This window comes from Bubalus bubalis, chromosome 17, assembly GCF_019923935.1.
Source record: "Bubalus bubalis isolate 160015118507 breed Murrah chromosome 17, NDDB_SH_1, whole genome shotgun sequence".
Taxonomy (NCBI): domain Eukaryota; kingdom Metazoa; phylum Chordata; class Mammalia; order Artiodactyla; family Bovidae; genus Bubalus; species Bubalus bubalis.
Genome location: NC_059173.1, coordinates 1024805 through 1044490, shown reverse-complemented (window position 1 = coordinate 1044490; position 19686 = coordinate 1024805). Strand labels below are relative to the sequence as shown.

At 50.0% G+C, this 19686-nt stretch overlaps 1 protein-coding gene across 5 annotated transcripts in view; it reads right to left on the bottom strand.

Annotated features, from left to right (window-relative positions):
• LOC102398949 (sodium/glucose cotransporter 1) overlaps positions 1-19686 on the bottom strand; it is a 50541-nt gene that overhangs the window by 6736 nt on the left and 24119 nt on the right. For all 5 annotated transcript variants that reach the window (XM_006065610.3, XM_044930615.1, XM_044930618.1 and 2 more), the window contains 4 exons: positions 12654-12789; positions 10079-10186; positions 8842-8992; positions 1510-1678 (listed from right to left, as the gene is read on the bottom strand). In XM_006065610.3, the coding sequence (XP_006065672.3) occupies positions 1510-1678; positions 8842-8992; positions 10079-10186; positions 12654-12789 (564 nt within the window). The remainder of the gene's footprint in view (positions 1-1509; positions 1679-8841; positions 8993-10078; positions 10187-12653; positions 12790-19686) is intronic.

Sequence of the window (19686 nt, the reverse complement as noted above, 5' to 3'; positions counted from 1 at the left end):
AATCTCCTCCCACGACCTTGGCTGATGTCCTTGTGCCCCACGGCCTGCCCCCAGCATCTGCCCTGCTCACCTCCGTGCTTCTTTACTTTCCCCCCCACCCTTCTTTACTTTTAAGCAGCACTACTCCACTCTCAAAAATCTTATCTGCTCACTGGGTATCATCTGTCTCCTCCACCAAGACATTGCACTCCTTAGTGTGAGGACTTGGACTTGGGCTTGGAGCCAGTCTCAGGGACGGCTGGATGTGGGAGGAGGCAGAGGATGCAGTGTGTGTGGGAAGAGTTCTGGAGAAAGAACTGAAACCAAAGGCCAGGTGAGTGCTCCACAGGCCCCATTTATTGAAGGAGACGTGCAGGAAAGGGAAGACCGAGGGACAGATGAGGGTGAGAGAGAGGGCCTGGAGAAGTTCTCTAGGCCAAGGAAGGGACCCACAACATGCTATAACCTTGGACCAGGGTAGCCGGAGAGCCACTGACAAGCTCCCCAGTTTCCCTCGGTGGCAGGCCCCAACACCCCGAGAGTGACTCAGAGGTGGGAGGCAGACCGTTCTGACCGCCTGCTCCTCTTGCCCACGCCCCTCCCAAGCGAGCACAGGGAGGAGCATTTCCAGAACCCAGATGCCCCCTCACCCCATTCTCGGTGCTAAACTGAGTCCTGGTGAGCTGAGCCGTGGCTTGGTGGTAAAGAATCCACGCCAATGCACGAGACTCAGGTCTCATGTGGGTTTAATCCTTGGGTTGGGAAGATCTCCTGGAGGAGGAAATAGCAACCTACTGCAGTATTTTTGTCTGGAAAATCCCATGGACACAGGAGCCTGGTGGGCTACAGTCCACGGGGGTCACAAAGAATCAGACACGACTGAGTGACTGAGCATGCACCCACGAGCTGAGCAGAGCAGAAAGCTCTAGCCAAGTGGCCTGGAGGACTGGACACCTGGCCTGAGCCTGCAGGAGGCAGCAGCCGGATGGAGGTGGACAGAGAGTCTCATGGCAAAGCAAAGACTCCGTGGGGAAGGACAGGGGCCACAGAGGGCAGGGGACAGGCGGTCAGCACCACACGTGACCAGCAGCGGCCAGGCCCGGGGGCTGCATGCGGAGAGGCCAGGGCCGGTGGGCAGGCAGGAGCCAGGTCTCAGAGGCGCTGAGCTCAGAATGCGTGCAAGGCAGGAGAAACAAGTCAGGATGTGACTCAACTAACCAGTGAAAACGTTCTGGCAAACCGTGCTTCCAGTCTTATGGGTGAGATGATCGAACCATTAGTTGGGACCTTTATCTAGTTCTACATGTGGTGGAAGAGACGGCCTTTGTGCAGGGAAGGTGGTAGGAGCCTGGGGCTGAACATCCCCCTGAGCGTCTGACATCTCTGAGCAGGAAAGCATCCTCCTGCAGAGGCCAACAGCAGAGGGCCCTCCTGCGGCTAGACAAGCGTGCACCGCACGGCTGGAGGCGGGCGGCCTTGGGAGGGCGAGCCTGCCTTCCACCAGCCCACCCCGCTGTGTGAGCCACCCACCTGCTCAGTGACCCTCTTGCAGAAGATGGCCAGCAGGAACGTGGCGGCCACGGGCGGCGTCAGGTAGCTCAGCAGCGCGTGCATGTACTCAAACAGCTGCTCCCTGTGAGCCACCTGCAGGGCAGGCACCCAGGCGACGGAGACAGCGAGCAGGACTATAACAAAAAACCTGCAAGTTCAACCGAAAGTCAACAACACTGAGAGGAGTTTGTGCTTGTTTTTTTAACCAGCCAATAAAACATCTGCAAACCATAAACTATGAGCTAGTTCTAATCACACCTTAGGGTAAATTTGGATGCCCGTTCCTTAAGTGTGGCAGAGGAGACAGCATACCCCTAAACATTAACGGGACCCGAGGGTTCTTAAAACCCCTTCAACTTGCGGACTGGATCGTGCATAGATTTTCATCACGTTTGGAGGGTGTGTCTTGAGGTGTTCATGCTTAAAATATACAATACATGGAAAATGTTACTTTCTTGAGGGATAACACATTTCTACACATTTCAAATGGAGCAGTGATGCACCTGACTTTACAGATTGGTGTCAGCTCCCTTAAGCCCTCGGTTGCTCATGCAGGAAAACTGCCCAACAGTCCACAATGAGCAACCGAGCAACAGGTAAAAGACAGAAAATGCTGAGCAAAGATTCCATTGCCTACAGAGGGAACCGCCTAGGGCTTTCCACTGAAAGCAGAGAGTGTGTCTGGGACTAAGAATTTGCTACATGACTAGAGAAAACTGACGCAGAGTCACACTGCTGCTGCTGCTGCTGCTAAGTCGCTTCAGTCGTGTCTGACTCTGTGCGACCCCATAGACGGCAGCCCACCAGGCTCCCCGTCCCTGGGATTCTCCAAGCAAGAACACTGGAGTGGGTTGCCATTTCCTTCTCCAATGCGTCAAAGTGAAAAGTGAAAGTGAAGTTGCTCAGTCGTGTCCAACTCCTAGCGACCCCACGGACTGCAGCCCACCAGGCTCCTCCGTCCATGGGATTTTCCAGGCAAGAGTACTGGAGTGGGGTGCCATTGCCTTCTCCGCAGAGTCACACTGACCAAGCATGAACGCCAGGCCCCCCTGTGTCAGCCTAGAGGGGTGGGGTGGGGATGGAGATGGGAAGGAGGTTCACAAGGAGGGGAGACATGTATACCTACGCCTGATTCATGCTGAGGTTTGACAGAAAACAACAAGATTCCATAGAGCAATTATCCTTCAATAAAAAATAAATTAATTTGAAAAAAAAAACAGGCCTCCTTAAATTCAAGGGAATCGGCTAGGAATTTACCTGCATACTTGAACAAAAGCCAATATTCTTCAGAGGAACATGATCCAGAATTTCTACTATTATCTACAATGTTAAGTATATAATAAAACTTTTCTATGAATGGGGAGAAGTAAGAAAATGTAACCTACAGTCAAGGAAAACAGACGTCAAAAGAAATCGACCCCAAGATGGCTCAGGTATTAAAATGACCAAAGACTTCAAGCAACTGCTACGGTTATCTTAAAGGGTTTAGACAAAAGGATAGCTATGAGTGAACAATGGGAAATCAAGGCAGAAAATGGAATACCAGAGAAAATTTTAAAACGAACGAAACAGACACTCCAGAACTAGAATTCAAGTTGAAAATATGAAATGAAAAATTCACAGGTTGGCCTGAACAGTAAATTGGAAATGGCAGAAGAAAGGGCCAGTATCCTCAAGGGAGACTGATGAAAATCGAAACTGAAGAACACAGAGAAAAAAGCTTTAAAAATAAACAGTGCCTCAATGAGCTGTGGGACAATGTCAAAAGGCTAATATGTGTGCAAGCAGAAGAGGGACGCAGCAGACAGATATGCAGAGAGATAATGGTCAACAATTTCCCAGATCTGGTGAAAAACATTAATTTGCAGATTAAGAATTTCAGCAAAACCCAACCAGCACATCCAGAACAAAACTGTTGAAAACCAAAAATGAAGAGAAAATTGTAAAAACCCAGGAAAGAAGACGCATTACATACACAGAGCAGTACTATGAATTATAGATGACTTCTGATCAGAGAGAAGAGGAACTCGGACAACTTTAACAGCAGTAATAATAGAATTAAAAATGGACAAAGGGCCTGATAAACAGTTTTCCAAAGAAGATATTCAAATGGCCAACAGGTACATGAAAAGGTGCTCAACATCACTAATCAGGGAAAGGACAAGCTACAGTGAGATGCCATCTCATACCCGTGAGAACGGCTGCCGTCAGAGAGACCAGAGGTGAAGCGCTGGCCAGGAGGGGAGAAGAGGCAACGCGGGGCACTGCTGCTGTGAGTGTGAACTGGTGCAGCCGCCACGGAAAACAGGATGGAGGCTCCGCAAGAAACCAAAAAGAGAGCTCCACTTCAGGTTAGTTCAAGTAGTCGCCCAGTCGTGTCTGACTCTTTTTGACCCCATGGACTGCAGCACGCCAGGCCTCCCTGTCCATCACCAACTCTCAGAGCTCACTCACACTCATGCCCATCGAGTTGGTGATGCCATTCAACCATCTCATCCTCTGTCGTCCCCTTCTCCTCCTGCCTTCAATCTTTCCCAGCATCAGGGTCTTTTCCAAGGAGTCAGTTCTTCGCATCAGGTGGCCAAAGTATTGGAGTTTCAGCTTCAGCATCAGTCCTTCCAATAAATATTCAGAACTGATTTCCTTTAGGATGGACTGGTTGGATCTCCTTGCTGTCCAAGGGACTCTCAAGAGTCTTCTCCAACACCACAGTTCAAAAGCATCAATTCTTCGTCACTCAGCTTTCTTTATAGTCCAACTCTCACATCCATACATGACCACAGGAAAAACCATAGCCTTGACTAGACGGACATTTGTCAGGAAACTACTGTCTCTTTTGAATATGCTGTCGAGGCTGGTCATAGCTTTCCTTCCAGGGAGCAAGCGTCTTTTAATTTCACAGCTGCAGTCACCATCTGCAGTGATTTTCAAGCCCAAGAAAATAAAGTCTCTCACTGTTTCCACTGTTTCTCATCTATTTCCCATGAAGTGGTGGGACTGCATGCCATGATCTTAGTTTTCTGAATGTTGAGTTTTAAGCCAACTTCTTCACTCTCTTCTTTCACTTTCATGAAGAGGCTCTTCTTCACTTTCTGCCAGAAGGGTGGTGTCAGCTACATATCTGAGGTTATTGATATTTCTCCCAGCAATCTTGATTCCAGCTTGTGCTTCCTCCAGCCCAGTGTTTCTCATGATGTACTCTGCATATAAGTTAAATAAGCAGGGTGACAATATACAGCCTTGACATACTCCTTTTCCTATTTGGAACCAGTCTGTTCCATGTCCAGTTCTAACTGTTGCTTCCTGACCTGCATACAGGTTTCTCAAGAGGCAGGTCAGGTGGTCTGGTAATTCGCATCTCTTTCAGAATTTCCCACACTTTATTGTGATCCACACAGTCAAAGGCTTTGGCGTAGCCAATAAAGCAGAAATGGATATTTTTCTGGAACTCTCTTGCTTTTTTGATGATCCAGCAGATGTTGGCAATTTGATCTCTGGTTCCTCTACCTTTTCTAAATCCCACTTGAACATCTGGAAGTTCATGGTTCAGGTACTGTTGAAGCCTGGCTTGGAGAATTTTGAGCATTACTTTACTAGCGTGTGAGATGAGTGCAAATGTGTGGTAGTTTGAACATTCTTTGGCATTGCCCTTCTTTGGGATTGGAATGAAAACTTACGTTTTCCAGTCATGTAGCCATTGCTGAGTTTTCCAAAATTTGCTGGCACATTGAGTGCAGCACTTTAACAGCATCATCTTTTAGGATTTGAAATAGCTCAACTCGAATTTCATCACCTCCACTAGCTTTGTTCATAGTGATGCTTCCCAAGGCCCACCTGACTTCACATTCCAGGATGTCTGGCTCTGGGTGAGTGATCAGACAATCGTAGTTATCTGGGTCATTAAGATCTTTTTTGTATAGTTCCTCTGAGTATTCTTGCCACCTCTTCTTAATATCTTTTGCATCTGTTAAGTCCGTACCATTTCTGTCCTTTATTGTGCCCATCTTTGCATGAAATACCACATGACCTGGCGATTTCACTTCTGGGTATATATCGAAAGGAAACACGGATCGCTACCTTGAAGAGATCGCTGTACACTTTACACTGTTTTTAATAGCCAGGACATAGAAAAGCCTAAATGTTCGTCAACAGGTGAATGAATAAAGAATATGTGGTACATGTACACAGCCTATTTTTTTCTTTTCTTTTTTCCCCCCACACCTCAAGGCATGTGAGATCTGTTCCCTGACCAGGGATTCAACGTGAGCCCCCTGCATTGGAACCACAGAGTCTTAACCACTGGACCACCAGGGAAATCACTCTATTGTTTTCTGTTCAACCTGCCTTTCACTTAATTTTTATTCTTCTGACTTCCTTTGGGCTAATCAAATATTTTATTGGCTAGTTCGTATTTTACTGACTTGTTACACATCCTTGAACTGTCCTTATATCGTTCAGTCTAGAGGCCACACATGCACCCTTGACACGCCTCAGTCTGGTACCAGAGAACCTGAGGCTGTTTACACTCCATGCAGCCCCTTCTCGCTCCCTCTGGGATTCCCGGTGTGTTCTGCTCCCCTGTGCTGCTGTTCCCACGGACGTTTTTCCTTACTGATGTCAGCACTCGCTCTCTCCCATTTCCCATATACTCCCCCTTTATGGCACTCTCCATCCTTCTCTGAAGGTCAATTCTTCCATCCAGGTTATTTTTCCTGCAGCCTAAGACTCCCCTTTCAGTTCAGTTCAGTTCAGTCGCTCAGTCATGTCCGATTCTTTGCGACCCCATGAACCGCAGCACCCCAGGCCTCCCTGTCCATCACCAACTCCCGGAGTTCATTCAGACTCAAGTCCATCGAGTCAGTGATGCCATCCAGCCATCTCATCCTCTGGCATCCCCTTCTCCTCCTGCCCTCAATCCCTCCCAGCATCAAAGTCTTTTCCTTTGGTATTTCTTATCATGAAATTCCAATGGAATACATTCTCTCAACTTGCATTTATCAGAAAACATGTTTGTTTCACTTTCACTCCAGAGGCTATTCTGATGGGTACTGAATTTCAGGTGGGCAGTGTGTTCCTAGCACTTGAGGATGTCATTCCACTGTCTCCCGGCCTCTACAGTTTCTGCTGAAAACTCCACTATGCGTCTCTGTCGCCCTTTTGGAGGCGATGCGATTCACTTCCTTCTGGCTGCTCTATAGGTCTCCTGTCTCCATCTCCAGCAGTTCCACCACCACGCGGTCTGGGTATGGTCTCCTTTGTATCTATCCTGCCGGAGATTTGTGGAATTTCTTGCATCTCTGGATAGTTGTCCAGACATTTGGAACATTCTTGGTTGTTATCTTTTCGAAATTGCTTCTGCGGTCACACATATATAATTACAGAGACATAATGTATTACATTCATCTGTGTCCCCCGTGCATCTTTTTTTCCTTCATGCTTTATTTTGGATATTGCTGATTGACCCATTTTCAAGCCACTTACTGTGTCTTCTGCTTCAGCCAATCACTTGTTAACCCATCGAACTGTTTTCTTTCTAACTCAGTTGTTTAGCTGCGTCAGGTCTTCGCTGCAGCACGCAGGGTCTCTGTGTAACATACGATCCTTCATAGCGTGTGGGCTTAGTTACCCTGAGGCATGTGGGGTCCCTGACCAGGGATCAAGCCTGCCTCCCCTGCATTGCGAGGGGGATTCTTAACCACTGGACGAGCCAGGAAGTCTCCACCATTGAGTTCTTAATTTCAGATACTTGTTTTTCAATTCTAGACCTCCTCATTTTTACAAATTCTAATTTTTTGGGAAAGTTCCCAATTCTTTCCGTCTATTTTCTTGTACATATTAATCCTGGTTATTTCAAAGTCTTTGTCCGCTAGCTTCACCTGTAGGTCTACTTTTACATGTATGATACACTGGATTTCACACATGTGGTAGTATAAATACAGCGGTGAGGAGGGACATTCTCTCCTTGTTTCTTTCTAGCTCCATCAGACATGACTTGATTTTTAGGGCGATACAGATATATTTTACTGGGTTGAAAGGTACCTACTTTATGAAATACTTTTTCACCATCTGGATATATATGATTTTCCTCTTTTGATCCATTAATATGGTGAGGTGTGTTACCACACTTTCTAATATTGAACCACTCTTGCACTTCTGGAAAATAACCACAGCTGGCAATGAAATGTCATTCTGTTCTTTTTAGTATTTTGTTGGATTTGTGTCCACTATTTTATTTTCTATTTTTGCATTGGTATTTAACAGTGAGACGAGGCTTTAGCTTTAATTTCTTCTGTGCTGTACTTGTTAGGTTTTGGCATCAATATCTTGAGCTTTATAAAATGAGTATGTCTTCTCTTTCTCCCCATATTCTTTAACAATTTACATAAAACTTGTATCTGTTTCTTAAAGTTTCTCACAAAAGTGCTTTTTAAAGAGTGAAATGCTAATCAAAATGTCACAGCAAACTCAATTTGCAGGGGTCACACAGGTAAGACAGTGAGCAAGAGGCGCGGAGCGCAGAGAGCATTTGAGGTTCAACGCAGGCCAAGTTCAGTGTGTGGGGCTCGAGGTGGGTCACCCTACGGAGGTGACAAGGCCTGTGTCTACATGTTCGTACCCCTGCCTTATGCCCAGCATTTGTGGCCTCCTGGTTGATGGTGTAGCCCTGAGACGGGTGAGTTCTGCTTACCACGTGGTCAGGCAGACCAGCTCCCTTTTCTGAGCCACTATCCCCCATTTGTATAGGAAGAACAAGAACTAAAATTTACCTTTAAAGGCTGTCCTGAGGACTGAAAGAGACCCTGGAATAATGAACACACACTCGTTCATGAGGACTACTTTGGGGGGTATGTTAATAAACTATGCTCATTATCACTGTGCTCACCACTTAATTTTCTCCCAAGTGGAAACAATTTCCTTTGTGATTATAAAAGCAATACATCTTCACTGCCAAACTGCAACAAAAAACAAACAGCACCATTCCACATGTAAAAACGCTAGGTCTATACACAGTTCAGCTCAGTCGCTCATTTGTGTCCGACTCCTTGCGACCCCCATGAACCCCAGCACGCCAGGCCTCACTGTCCATCACCAACTCCCAGAGTTTACTGAAACTCATGTCCATCGAGTCGGTGATGCCATCCAAGCATCTCATCCTCTGTCATCGCCTTCTCCTCCCACCTTCGATCTTCCCCAGCATCAGGCTCTTTTCTACTGAGTCAGTTCTGAGAGCCTAAATGTATCACGTAATAACTTATCGGGGGCATCATTTCACTGACAGCAGAAACCCGTGAGATTAGAGGAGTACTTCACCTTCCTGTTATCATGAGCTCCTTTTTAGTGGCCGTGGGCCGGATCTGGGGGTAGATGTCCATGGTGAACACAGCGCTGGCACTACTGTATACGGCAGTCAGGGAGGACGTGAGCGAGGCCCAGAGGGCAGACACCACCAAGCCGCGGACGCCTGCGGGAGGAGAACACCGCCTGGGCCTCCAGCTCCCCGGCCGCCCCAGGAGGTGCCCGAAGCCTGCCGAGGAGCATTCCCACGCGCTGAATCTCGCGCAGGGTGGCAGTCCAGCCAAGATGGGTCCGTGCATGAAGCCTGCCCTTGCTCGGTGACAAGCCTCGCAGTCTCCGGCTGGGTCCTTATAACCAGGGTGGTCACTCTAGACGGCCCCCCTGCAGCCCTGTGGAAAGGAAACCACGCTGTCTCCCTTTAACACACGAGACCCAGAGGGCCAGGCCATTAAGCAAGTGACACAGCTCCTGGGCCTCACTGTTCCCATCTGCAAGGTGGGTTTAAAAGTGCCTCCCACACAGGGCTGTGGTTAAGGTGAAGACAGCACCCAGCGGACGCCAGCTGTAAACATGGCGAGCTCCGCTTCTGGCCTGAAAGGCTGCTCAGCGGCAGGGGCTTCTGTGAGTGAGTCCCTCCTGCAGTCAGGAGAGCCTGGGGTAACAGGGCCCGTGCAACAGCGCCCCCCACCCCGAGTCATCAGGGACGTGGGCCAGGCCACGCAGCCCTCCCACTGCCCCACGGCCCACGCCGCAGCCCCCGTGCACAGACAGAGGCTCAGCTGGCGAAGCCAGGTAACCTCCTTCCTGAGCTGTGGGGCGGCTGGCGCTTCCTCCAGTGGGATTGTCTACATCGTATCTCAGGGGAATCAATGTCTCCGTGTTGTTGGCCTGCTGGTACACAAAGCTAATGTGGAATTTTAAGAAGCCTGTACTCTTGGCTCGGCTCCTCTGGAGGTGGGGAAGCAGGTGAGAGGAAAGCCACCCCTCTGTCGTCCCACTGGCCGAGCTCCCTGCCAGCGGGATGCCGCCTTGCTCCCCTCTGTGTCTCCATGAACCATCTGTGGTGGCAGGGTGGGGAGGGTACAGGCTCGGTGGGTGCAAATGCTGGTGAGACCCGAGAGTCCAAGTGAGGAAGCAAGAGGAGGCCCCAAGGCTCCAGCGACGCGGAGGGCCTCTGCCACAGCCTCGCCTCCCCTGGGGCCCTCACTCCGGACCGTCCGCTCCCGGCCCCGGGCGCAGCTCCACTGCTTACCGCTAGGCAGAAGCTCCACCACCAGTAGGGGGTAGGCGATGGGGCTGCAGCTGGCCTGGATGCCACAGTACTTCTTACACTCTGAAGGCACAGCACACGCCACCTCATCTGCAAAGAGAGACGGTCGCACCAGCACGGGCCCGGCTCACCAGCGGCTCAGGGTGCAAGTCGGGGGAGGCGGGGCTTCTGCCAGTTCACCGCTTAACCCTGAGACCCCAACAAGCCTTCCGGTGACCCAGTCGGGTGTTGGAAAAGCAAACAATGATTCAGCCTCACACTGACTGGAGGGCCACTCGACCTTCTCCCTTCGTCTCGCAGGGGCTGTTATTTCAGAGGATTTGGGGAGAAATGTCGACAAAGGCAAGTAAATAAACGAAAGTGATGGGCCATCGAGAGCTCTATTCAAATCCCATAAAAAGCTACCACCTGAGAGAAAAGCAGAAACGAGGAATCCTCGTGGACTAGGAAGAGGCAGGTAGGCCTGGGTTCACTCGGAGAGCAAGCAGTTTCACAGGGGAGGTCGGGGGAGCACGGGAAAACCAAGGGGCGGCTTGTCCTCTGCCTGGCCCCACCCCCGGCCAGCAGGCCCCCAGTCCCCCTCAGTGTGGTCCGAGAAGGGCCCCCGGGCCCCTGGCCATTCTGGACACGCCTTCCCCCACAGGGACTGGCCCCTGCCACTCAAGTGGGCTCCCTGAGACTCGCCTGGCATTTATGCCCAGGCGCAGAAAGGAAGCACTCTTTCCGGGGCTTTCTGGGCTGGAGGCTGGAAGCCTGGCGCCACTGGTGGTCAACTCACAACAGAGAGACTGCGAGAAGACCAGCTTGAAGGAAGTAAAACGCACATCATTTTCAGTCTAGAGCCCAAACAAACACGGGGACCGCCACAGCGGACCAGACTGACAAACCACCAACGTGGGGGCATGCAAACCCCAGCTCTGGCCGCCTGAGACACAGAATCTAGGCCAGAGGCCTTCGCGTTACTGGAAAGCCACCCTCTCCCAGGAAGCGGGTGGAGGCCCAGCTTTCGTGCTGAGCGCCCCTCTGGCTCTATTCAAATCCCAGGCGTGTGGATACCATCGCAGAGTCTGGCTCTTTCTAGGACTGAGAACAAGTGGTCCCAGGCCCCTTGCCTCCCAGGCCCAAGTGCAGTCCCCAGGGCACCTGGTGGGTAGGTAGAGGTGGGGGGTGGGGGGCGCGGGCGAGGGAGGCTGGCTCTTCCTGCGTCCTGCAGCCCTCCACCGCCCCCCAAGCCACCTCTAGAGTCCAGGAGTCGCAGGATTTTGCCCAGTCTTCCTCCTCAGTAGGTGGGGTGGTCTGTGCTGTGCAGAGGGGCTGCGGAGGCAGGGCTGCCAAGCCCAGGGGACTCTGGGGTCCTAGGGAGCACGGGGGAGGGGACTAATTTTTTTTATATAGTTTACAGACTTTTTTTTTAATGCGGATCATTTTTTTAAGTCTTTACTGAATGTGTTATAATACTACTTCTGTTTATGTTTTGGTTTTCTGGCTGAGAGGCACCGGGGATCTCAGCTCCCTGACCAGGGACCGAACCCATGCTGGAGGGCAGCGTCTTAACCAGTGGGCCACAAGGGAAGTCCCATGGGGCCTGTTTTCTACCCTCTGAGGGGACACCACCTATGAGGCTCCAGAAAGCGCCGCCTGACAGCCAGAGAGCAGACCTGGGATGCGGAGATGGAGCACGCCTCTCTGCTGGGACTGAAAGGAGTCAGCGCTAAGAGCAGCACGTCTCCGGGGCAGACTGGCGGCTGGACCATGCTGAGCCACGTCTCCTGCACCTGCCCCTTCATCTGCCGGGGCTGTCGGACACTGCGGCAGAAGACTCCACAGGAGCGGCCGGCTCTGCCCCAGTGGCCGCGCCAGCAGAGTACGTGCGCCATAAAGGTGTAGAACGTGTTCGTCACTCAGTCATGTCCGACTCGATGCGACCCCGCGGATTGCAGCCTGCCAGGCTCCCCTGTCCGTGGGATTCTCCGGACAAGAATACTGGAGTGGGCTGCCATGCCCTTCTCCCCATAAAGGTTTAAGGGGTAAACAAACCTAGTGCCAAGAGGCAGCACAACCAGTAAAACAGGGCTGAAGGGGAGGTGAGGGACATCACAAAATTAGGACGGCTTGTTCAGGGAAGCGGGGACGTTTCCGTGGTGCTGAATGGAAAGAACATGGGTTATTCTGGGGTTCCACACACATGCTTCCCCTGGGCTGAGAGGGGTGATGGCACCTGGCACCCGGGAGGGCCCACACAGTGATGCCCGCGGTGAGCTCCCTGAGGCCGGGCCTCAGCCCCACACAGAGGCCCAGCAGCGGCTGCAGGCAGGGTCAGCCTCTTCCCCCTGCCGATTTGCCGCTCTGCCATTTCTCTCTTGCCACCTACCTCCACGGTCCCTGCCAGACTTCTTCTCAGCCACACCCCTCATCTAAACCCATGGGCCCCCAAGAAAGCACCCTGGGGCACCCTGACACCAGCAGGCTGCAGGGGACCTGACAGCCCCAGGCCCTCCCGAGGCCAGAGAGCCAGGAAGTCGCTCAGTGTGAGCGAGCGCAGCAGAGCAGGAGTTACCTGTGTACAGGACACGGCTGATCATTCCTGGCATGACGATGCTGAACATGGGCAACAGCTTCAGGAACCCGCACAAGACGCAGCCGCCTTTCACGTGGGACAAGTTCTTCCCTGCCAGGCAGCCCTGGACGAAAATCTGCAGAGGAAACGTGGGGGCGGCGTGGGGGGGGGTGCTTTCTCAGAGTGTGTGAGCCTGGGCCGCCTCTGCACAGACAGGACAGGACGGCTGGGACCTGCAGCAGCAGCAGGGGGTGCCCTGGGGCGGGAAGCGGGGTGCCGACCGCTCACCCCACTCATCCGGTGCCCCCGGGCACGCAGCGCCTCAGGAGACACGTGTGACAGAGCAGCGCGTCCTGCTGGGCGCACAGCTGCCCGAGCGGATGGGGGCAGCCTGCCCTTGGCCTCATTGCTAGAGCTGCACGCCCAGCGCAGCGGTGCGGCACTTACCAGCTGCCCCCGGCAAGGACAAGACTCCCGCCCAGAGGACACAGAGTGCCTCTGCCCGGGACATCAGTCCCAGCACAGGTGTGTCCCTCGCAACAAATGGGCGTTCAGAGCTAGGGCCAACCTCACTCGTCTCAGCAGAAACCAACCAGTGCAGACCCTGACACGCAAAGTCTCCTGGGGGCACGTCACAGCCCGTGTCATGGCGCTCTAAGAAGCGGTGTGCGCTCAGCCCGAGCAGGAGCGCGCGCGGGCAGATGGAGAAGCACGTGAGAAAGAACACGCAGACGTGGTCCGCTGCATCAAGAAGAGGCAGTATTCTGTAGGAGCTGAAATGATGTGCTCAAGTTATACTGAAATAATGGGGAGAAACGCTCGGAGCATGACGCTGACTAAAAGGCACAGAGTGCAGCAGAGGCGCTGACACCGTGACTCTGTGCTTAGAGAAAGTCCACAGGGGTAAACCGGGGCGGCGACAGCAGCTAATCCTGACGGGTAGGATTTTCCTGTTTTTCTCTAATGCTTTCTTGCTTTTCCAAATGCATTACTTTATTAGTAGAAGGAAGAACCCCAGAGTGGTCCTGCCTCATGCAACAGGCACTGCTTCTCAGGGGGCCAGGCGTCATCCTGCTGCCCGCCCCCCGGCACCCTGGGGGCCTCTGCTGGGCTGCTGGGCTGCACTTCCTTTTTCTCCTTAGCCCTGCGCACAGAGGACACGGGCTCTAAGCGAGGGGCGGGAGGAGGGCTGGGGCTGAAGCCAACTCTTATTCTGAGGACAGGACAGCCGTGAGGCATGAAGGCACTGCATGCAGAAAGCCCTGAGCACTCGCGCAGGTGGTCATGTGTCACTAAGTGGGGCGATGGGTGAACTCTTGTTTAAACAGCGGGCACTGTTGTTCAGTCAGTGAGTTGTGTCTAACTTTGCGACCCCATGGACTGCAGCACACCAGGCTTCCCTGTCCTTCACCATCTCCTAGTTTGCTCAGACTCATGTCCATTGAGTCAATGATGCCCTTCAACCATCTCATCCTCTGTCATCCCCTTCTCCTCCTGCTCTCAACCTTTCCCAGCATCAGGGTCTTTTCCAATGAGTCAGTTCTTCACATCAGGTGGTCAAAGTAGTGGAGCTTCAGCTTCAGTATCAGTTCTTCCAATGAATATTCAGGGTTGATTTCCTCTAGGATTGACTGGTTTGATCTCCTTCCTGTCCAAAGGACTCTCCAGTCTTCTCCAGCACCACAGTTCGAAAGCATCAATTCTTTGGTGCTCTGCCTTCCTTAGTTTTCAACTCTCACATCTGTATATGATTACTGGAAAGACTATACAGATCTTTGCTGGCAAAGTGATGTCTCTGCTTTTTAATATACTATCTAGGTTTGTCATAGCTTTCCTTCCAAGAAGCAACAGTCTTCTGATTTCTTGGCTACAGTCACCATCCACAGCGGTAGGCAAAGGAAAACAGTTTTCCTTCTGTCCGTTTCTTTGCCTCTTTTTTAAATAAAATTTTTTCTTAAATCATTTTCTTTACTAGTTTGGAAGTTAGAGATGCTACTTTAATGCTTTTAATAATTACCTGTAACATTTTAACATGGATACAACTTCAGATCTAAAGAAAACCAGTATTCGCACACTCAACAATTTCAGGCGCACAGACAGATTTAACTCCAATTGTGGTTTCCGAGTTTAGCTCCGTTCTGTTTTACTTCCCATGAGCATAACTACAATGACTTTCAGGCACTGCTTTAGATCTGTGCATGTGCTGGCCAGCATCTCTATAACCATCCCTTCTGCTCTCCAGGACCTCCTTTTCCCTTATGCACCTCATTCAGTATCTAGGGACGGTTATGCCTTTACTTTTATTATGTTTAAAATATTTATTTGGCTGTGCCGGGTCTTAGTTGCAGCATGTGGGATCTAGTTCCCAGACTAGGGATTGAATCTGGGCCCCCTGCATTGGGAGAGTGGAGTCTCAGCCACTGGACCACCAGGATAGTCCCAGTACGACTTTATTTTGCCCTCAGATCAGATCAGATCAGTCGCTCAGTCGTGTCTGACTCTTTGCGACCCCATGAATCTCAACACGCCAGGCCTCCCTGTCCATCACCAACTCCCGGAGTTATTTCAGACTCATGTCCATCGAGTCAGTGATGCCATCCAGCCATCTCATCCTCTGTTGTCCCCTTCTCCTCCTGCCCCCAATCCCTCCCAGCATCAGAGTCTTTTCCAATGAGTCAACTCTTCGCATGAGGTGGCCAAAGTACTAGAGTTTCAGCTTTAGTATCATTCCTTCCAAAGAAATCCCAGGGCTGATCTCCTTCAGAATGGACTGCTTGGATCTCCTTGCAGTCCAAGGGACTCTCAAGAGTCTTCTCCAACACTACAGTTCAAAAGCATCAATTCTTGGGTGCTCAGCCTTCTTCACAGTCCAACTCTCACATCCATACATGACCACAGGAAAAACCATAGCCTTGACTAGACGAACTTTTGTTGGCAAGATAATGTCTCTGCTTTTGAATATGCTATCTAGGTTGGTCATAACTTTCCTTCCAAGGAGTAAGCGTCTTTTAATCTCATGGCTGCAGTCACCATCTGCAGTGATTTTGGAGCCCAGAAAAATAAAGTTTGACACTGTTTCCACTGTTTCCCCATCTATTTCCCATGAAGTGATGGGACCGGATGCCATGATCTTTGTTTTCTGAATGTTGAGCTTTAAGCCAACTTTTTCACTCTCCACTTTCACTTTCACCAAGAGGCTTTTGAGTTCCTCTTCACTTTCTGCCATAAGGGTGGTGTCATCTGCATATCTGAGGTTATTGATATTTCTCCCGGCAATCTTGATTCGAGCTTGTGTTTCTTCCAGTCCAGCGTTTCTCATGATGTACTCTGCATATAAGTTAAATAAACAGGGTGACAATATACAGCCTTGACGAACTCCTTTTCCTCTTTGGAACCAGTCTGTTGTTCCATGTCCAGTTTTAACTGTTGCTTCCTGACCTGCATACAAATTTCTCAAGAGGCAGATCAGGTGGTCTGGTATTCCCATCTCTTGAAGAATTTTCCACAGTTTATTGTGATCCACATGGTCAAAGGCTTTGGCATAGTCAATAAAGCAGAAATAGATGTTTTTCTGGAACTCTCTTGCTTTTTCCACGATCCAGCGGATGTTGGCAATTTGATGTCTGGTTCCTCTGCCTTTTCTAAAACCAGCTTGAACATCAGGAAGTTCACGGTTCACGTATTGCTGAAGCCTGGCTTGGAGAATTTTGAGCATTACTTTACTAGCGTGTGAGATGAGTGCAATTGTGCGGTAGTCTGAGCACTCTTTGGCATTGCCTTTCTTTGGGATTGGAATGAAAACTGACCTCTTCCAGTCCTGTGGCCACTGCTGAGTTTTCCAAATTTGCTGGCATATTGAGTGCAGCACTTTCACAGCATCATCTTTCAGGATTTGGAATAGCTCAACTGGAATTCCATCACCTCCACTAGCTTTGTTCGTAGTGATGCTCTCTAAGGCCCACTTGACTTCACATTCCAGAATGTCTGGCTCTAGGTCAGTGATCACACCATCGTGATTATCTGGGTCGTGAAGATCTTTTTTGTACAGTTCTTCTGTGTATTCTTGCCATCTCTTCTTAATATCTTCTGCTTCTGTTAGGTCCATACCATTTCTGTCCTTTATCGAGCTCATCTTTGCATGAAATGTTCCTTTGGTATCTCTGATTTTCTTGAAGAGATCCCTAGTCTTTCCCATTCTGTTGTTTTCTTCTACTTCTTTGCATTGATCGCTTCTGAGTAATACTTAGCTGGGCACCTAATGGAAAGTGGGCATCTTCCTCAGTCCTTCGAAAGGTTTCCTCCTCTCCCTCAGGTTATGCTGCTGCTAAGTCTGTTCACCAAGAGGTGACTCTGTGTAGATTTGCATGGGAGTCACTGTGATTCCTGAATCTGAAGAGTCCTACTGTTAAAACGACTGTAAAAATTCTCAGTTATTTTCTCTTCAAATATTGCTTCTCCTTTTTCCTCCTGGAATTTGAAGGAAGTATTTCAATTCTGTCATCCATGTCACAGTCTCTCGTTCACACTTTTTTTGTGCTTTTAGGGCAACTGCTTCAGTTCTCTCTTCCAGGTTGCTAACTCTTTCCTTCAGCTATGTTTAATCTGTTATTTTAACAGTTACTGAATTTTACATTTCAACAAGGATATTTTGCATTTCCAGGAGTTTGAGTTTTAAATCTCACTGGTCATTTTTGATGAAATTGTGTGTTCATGTTTTCAGGTCCACTTTTACTTCCTTATATGCGTCTTTTGTGTTTGGTATCTTAACATCTTGGTTTTGTGAAGTATGGGGGTTTCTTGCTTGTGGTGGTTAGGTTCCAGCCTGTTTTCTACCTTTTACAGAAGGATTTTTCTTGTCTTCGAGGCCAGGCAGCATAACGAGACACGTGATAAGCAGAAGAGGAGGAATACAAGCAACAAGGCTGCGCCGCATCACAGAGCACGCGGGGCGCCGGCGCTCTTCCGGCTGCTCGGCCCTCCTCTTCCGGCTTCCGGGCCCTCCAGTCCGCACAGGTCGGCGCTCTGTCAGTGCGGCTCTGGGCACGGCGGCCCCGCGGCTGACAGATGCGAAGCAGTCCTCGGTGTTAGCTTCCCCCGCCACCCGAGCCGGTCTCATCCTCCCACCTCAGTACGATCGATGCGGCCATCAAGGCCTCACGTGGTCCCTTGTGAACCTGGATGAGGATCTGGGGGTGCATTCTGGGGAACATGACTACTTGGTCACAGAGCACAGCATACCTGATTTGATTCAACACGCAGTCCTCCAGAGCAGGCTACCCCGATCTGCACTCTCACCAGAACCGCACGAGGATCCCTATACATCCACGTCCTCCCCAGAGCTTGCCATCATCAAGCTTCGTGATTTTTGCCAGTCTCATTGTGGTTTTAAATTGCACTCCCCTGATAATACTGGGCTATATTTCATTTTCTACAAATTGCCTGTTGCTGTCTTTTGCCCCCGTGGCTGTGTGGCTGCTGGAGTGTCTTTTTCTTGCGGGTTTGCTATTAGTCTCCGGCTCATGGCAAACATTTCTAACGGTCTCCTCTGGCCCACCATCCGTCAACTTTGTCTAGAGCATCTTTGTTAAAAACACCCTCCGTGCAATGTGGTCAAATCGCTGTGACTTACACTCCCCACAACTAAGAAAGTATTCACCAGCGTTGCCTTCCCTTATTAGAGTATGGGTTTCCTTTTCACAATTAAGTCTTTAATTCACTGGAAGTCTCCCCTGTTGATTGGTGGAGCCTCCAGAACATATGTTAAATCCCTACAAGTATTTTAGTCTGTCTCTGAGCTCTTTACTCTGCTCGGTTGGTCTGTATGTCGATTCCTGGGAATTTCAAACTGCTTGCGTTACTGCAACTTTGTCGATGTTTAAATATCTGGTAGGGCAAGTTCTCCCACTTTGTTCTTCATTTTCAACCTCGGGTTAGCTATCTGCGACAACTCCTTTCGTAAAAGGCTTAAACCTTTTTACTGTGATACCACACACGGACGTATGCTATAGCACATTACTGAGCGCTGTAGTTCCATTACCGTGGAACCACCACCAAATTCAAGAGGTGCAACTCTGCGGAACCCCAGAAGCCTCTCTCCGTGATCCTTTTTTTAAATATTAAGGTAAAATTCACATAGCGTATAACTATCCATTCATCTTTTACTTTTGGGCATGCTGTGTAGCATGTGGGATCTGTTTCCCAGCCAGGCATCAACCTTGGGCCCCCTGCGTTGGAGATGAGGCGTCTTAGCCCCTGGCCTGTCGGGGAAGCCTCTGTGATTACCATTTAAAGTAAACAGTTCAGCAGTGGTTGGTGCCTCCCGATGTCGCGCCATCGCCACCTCTTTCCAATGTCAAGACTTTCTCATGACCCAGAACAACACCCAGGCCCACAGAAGTGGTCACTCTCCATTCCTCCACCACTCGTCCCCTTCGAGGCACTAATTGGATTTTTGTCTCCATGGATTTGCCTGTTCTGAATGTTTCATATAAAAGGAATCATAGAACAGGTGAACTGCTGAGCCTGGCTTCTTTCACTGAGCATAATGTTCTTAGATTCATCAAACATGTAGCATGTAACAATTTCGTTTCTTTTTATGGCTGAATAATATTCCCACACACAGGCACGCGTTTTGTTCATTCACTCCTTGGTGGATATCTGGGTCATTTCCACTTTTCAATGATTGTTGAGAACTCTGTCACGTGCGCTTCTTTTTAACCTCAGCTCTTCCCCTTGCTTCAGAAATGACTGCTTTACCACCATCTTATTTCCTCCTTGCTTTTCTTTAGTCTTTTGCTACTTAATTGTGTGGGCTGAAACGAGGTAATCGGTGCTGCCCGTGCTGCACTCGGTGAGCATGACCGCACAGCCCTGGCATTCTGCTCCAGAGGCTCGCTCCCGGTGTGCTGTGCAGCTGCACTTCCTTCTCTTTATTGCCTTTCCACTGTATGAACATTTCACAACTCAGTGATCGACCACTGATAGAACCATGTCATCTTTAGAGTAAGCTTTGAGTCCTGACAAAAAAATCCAA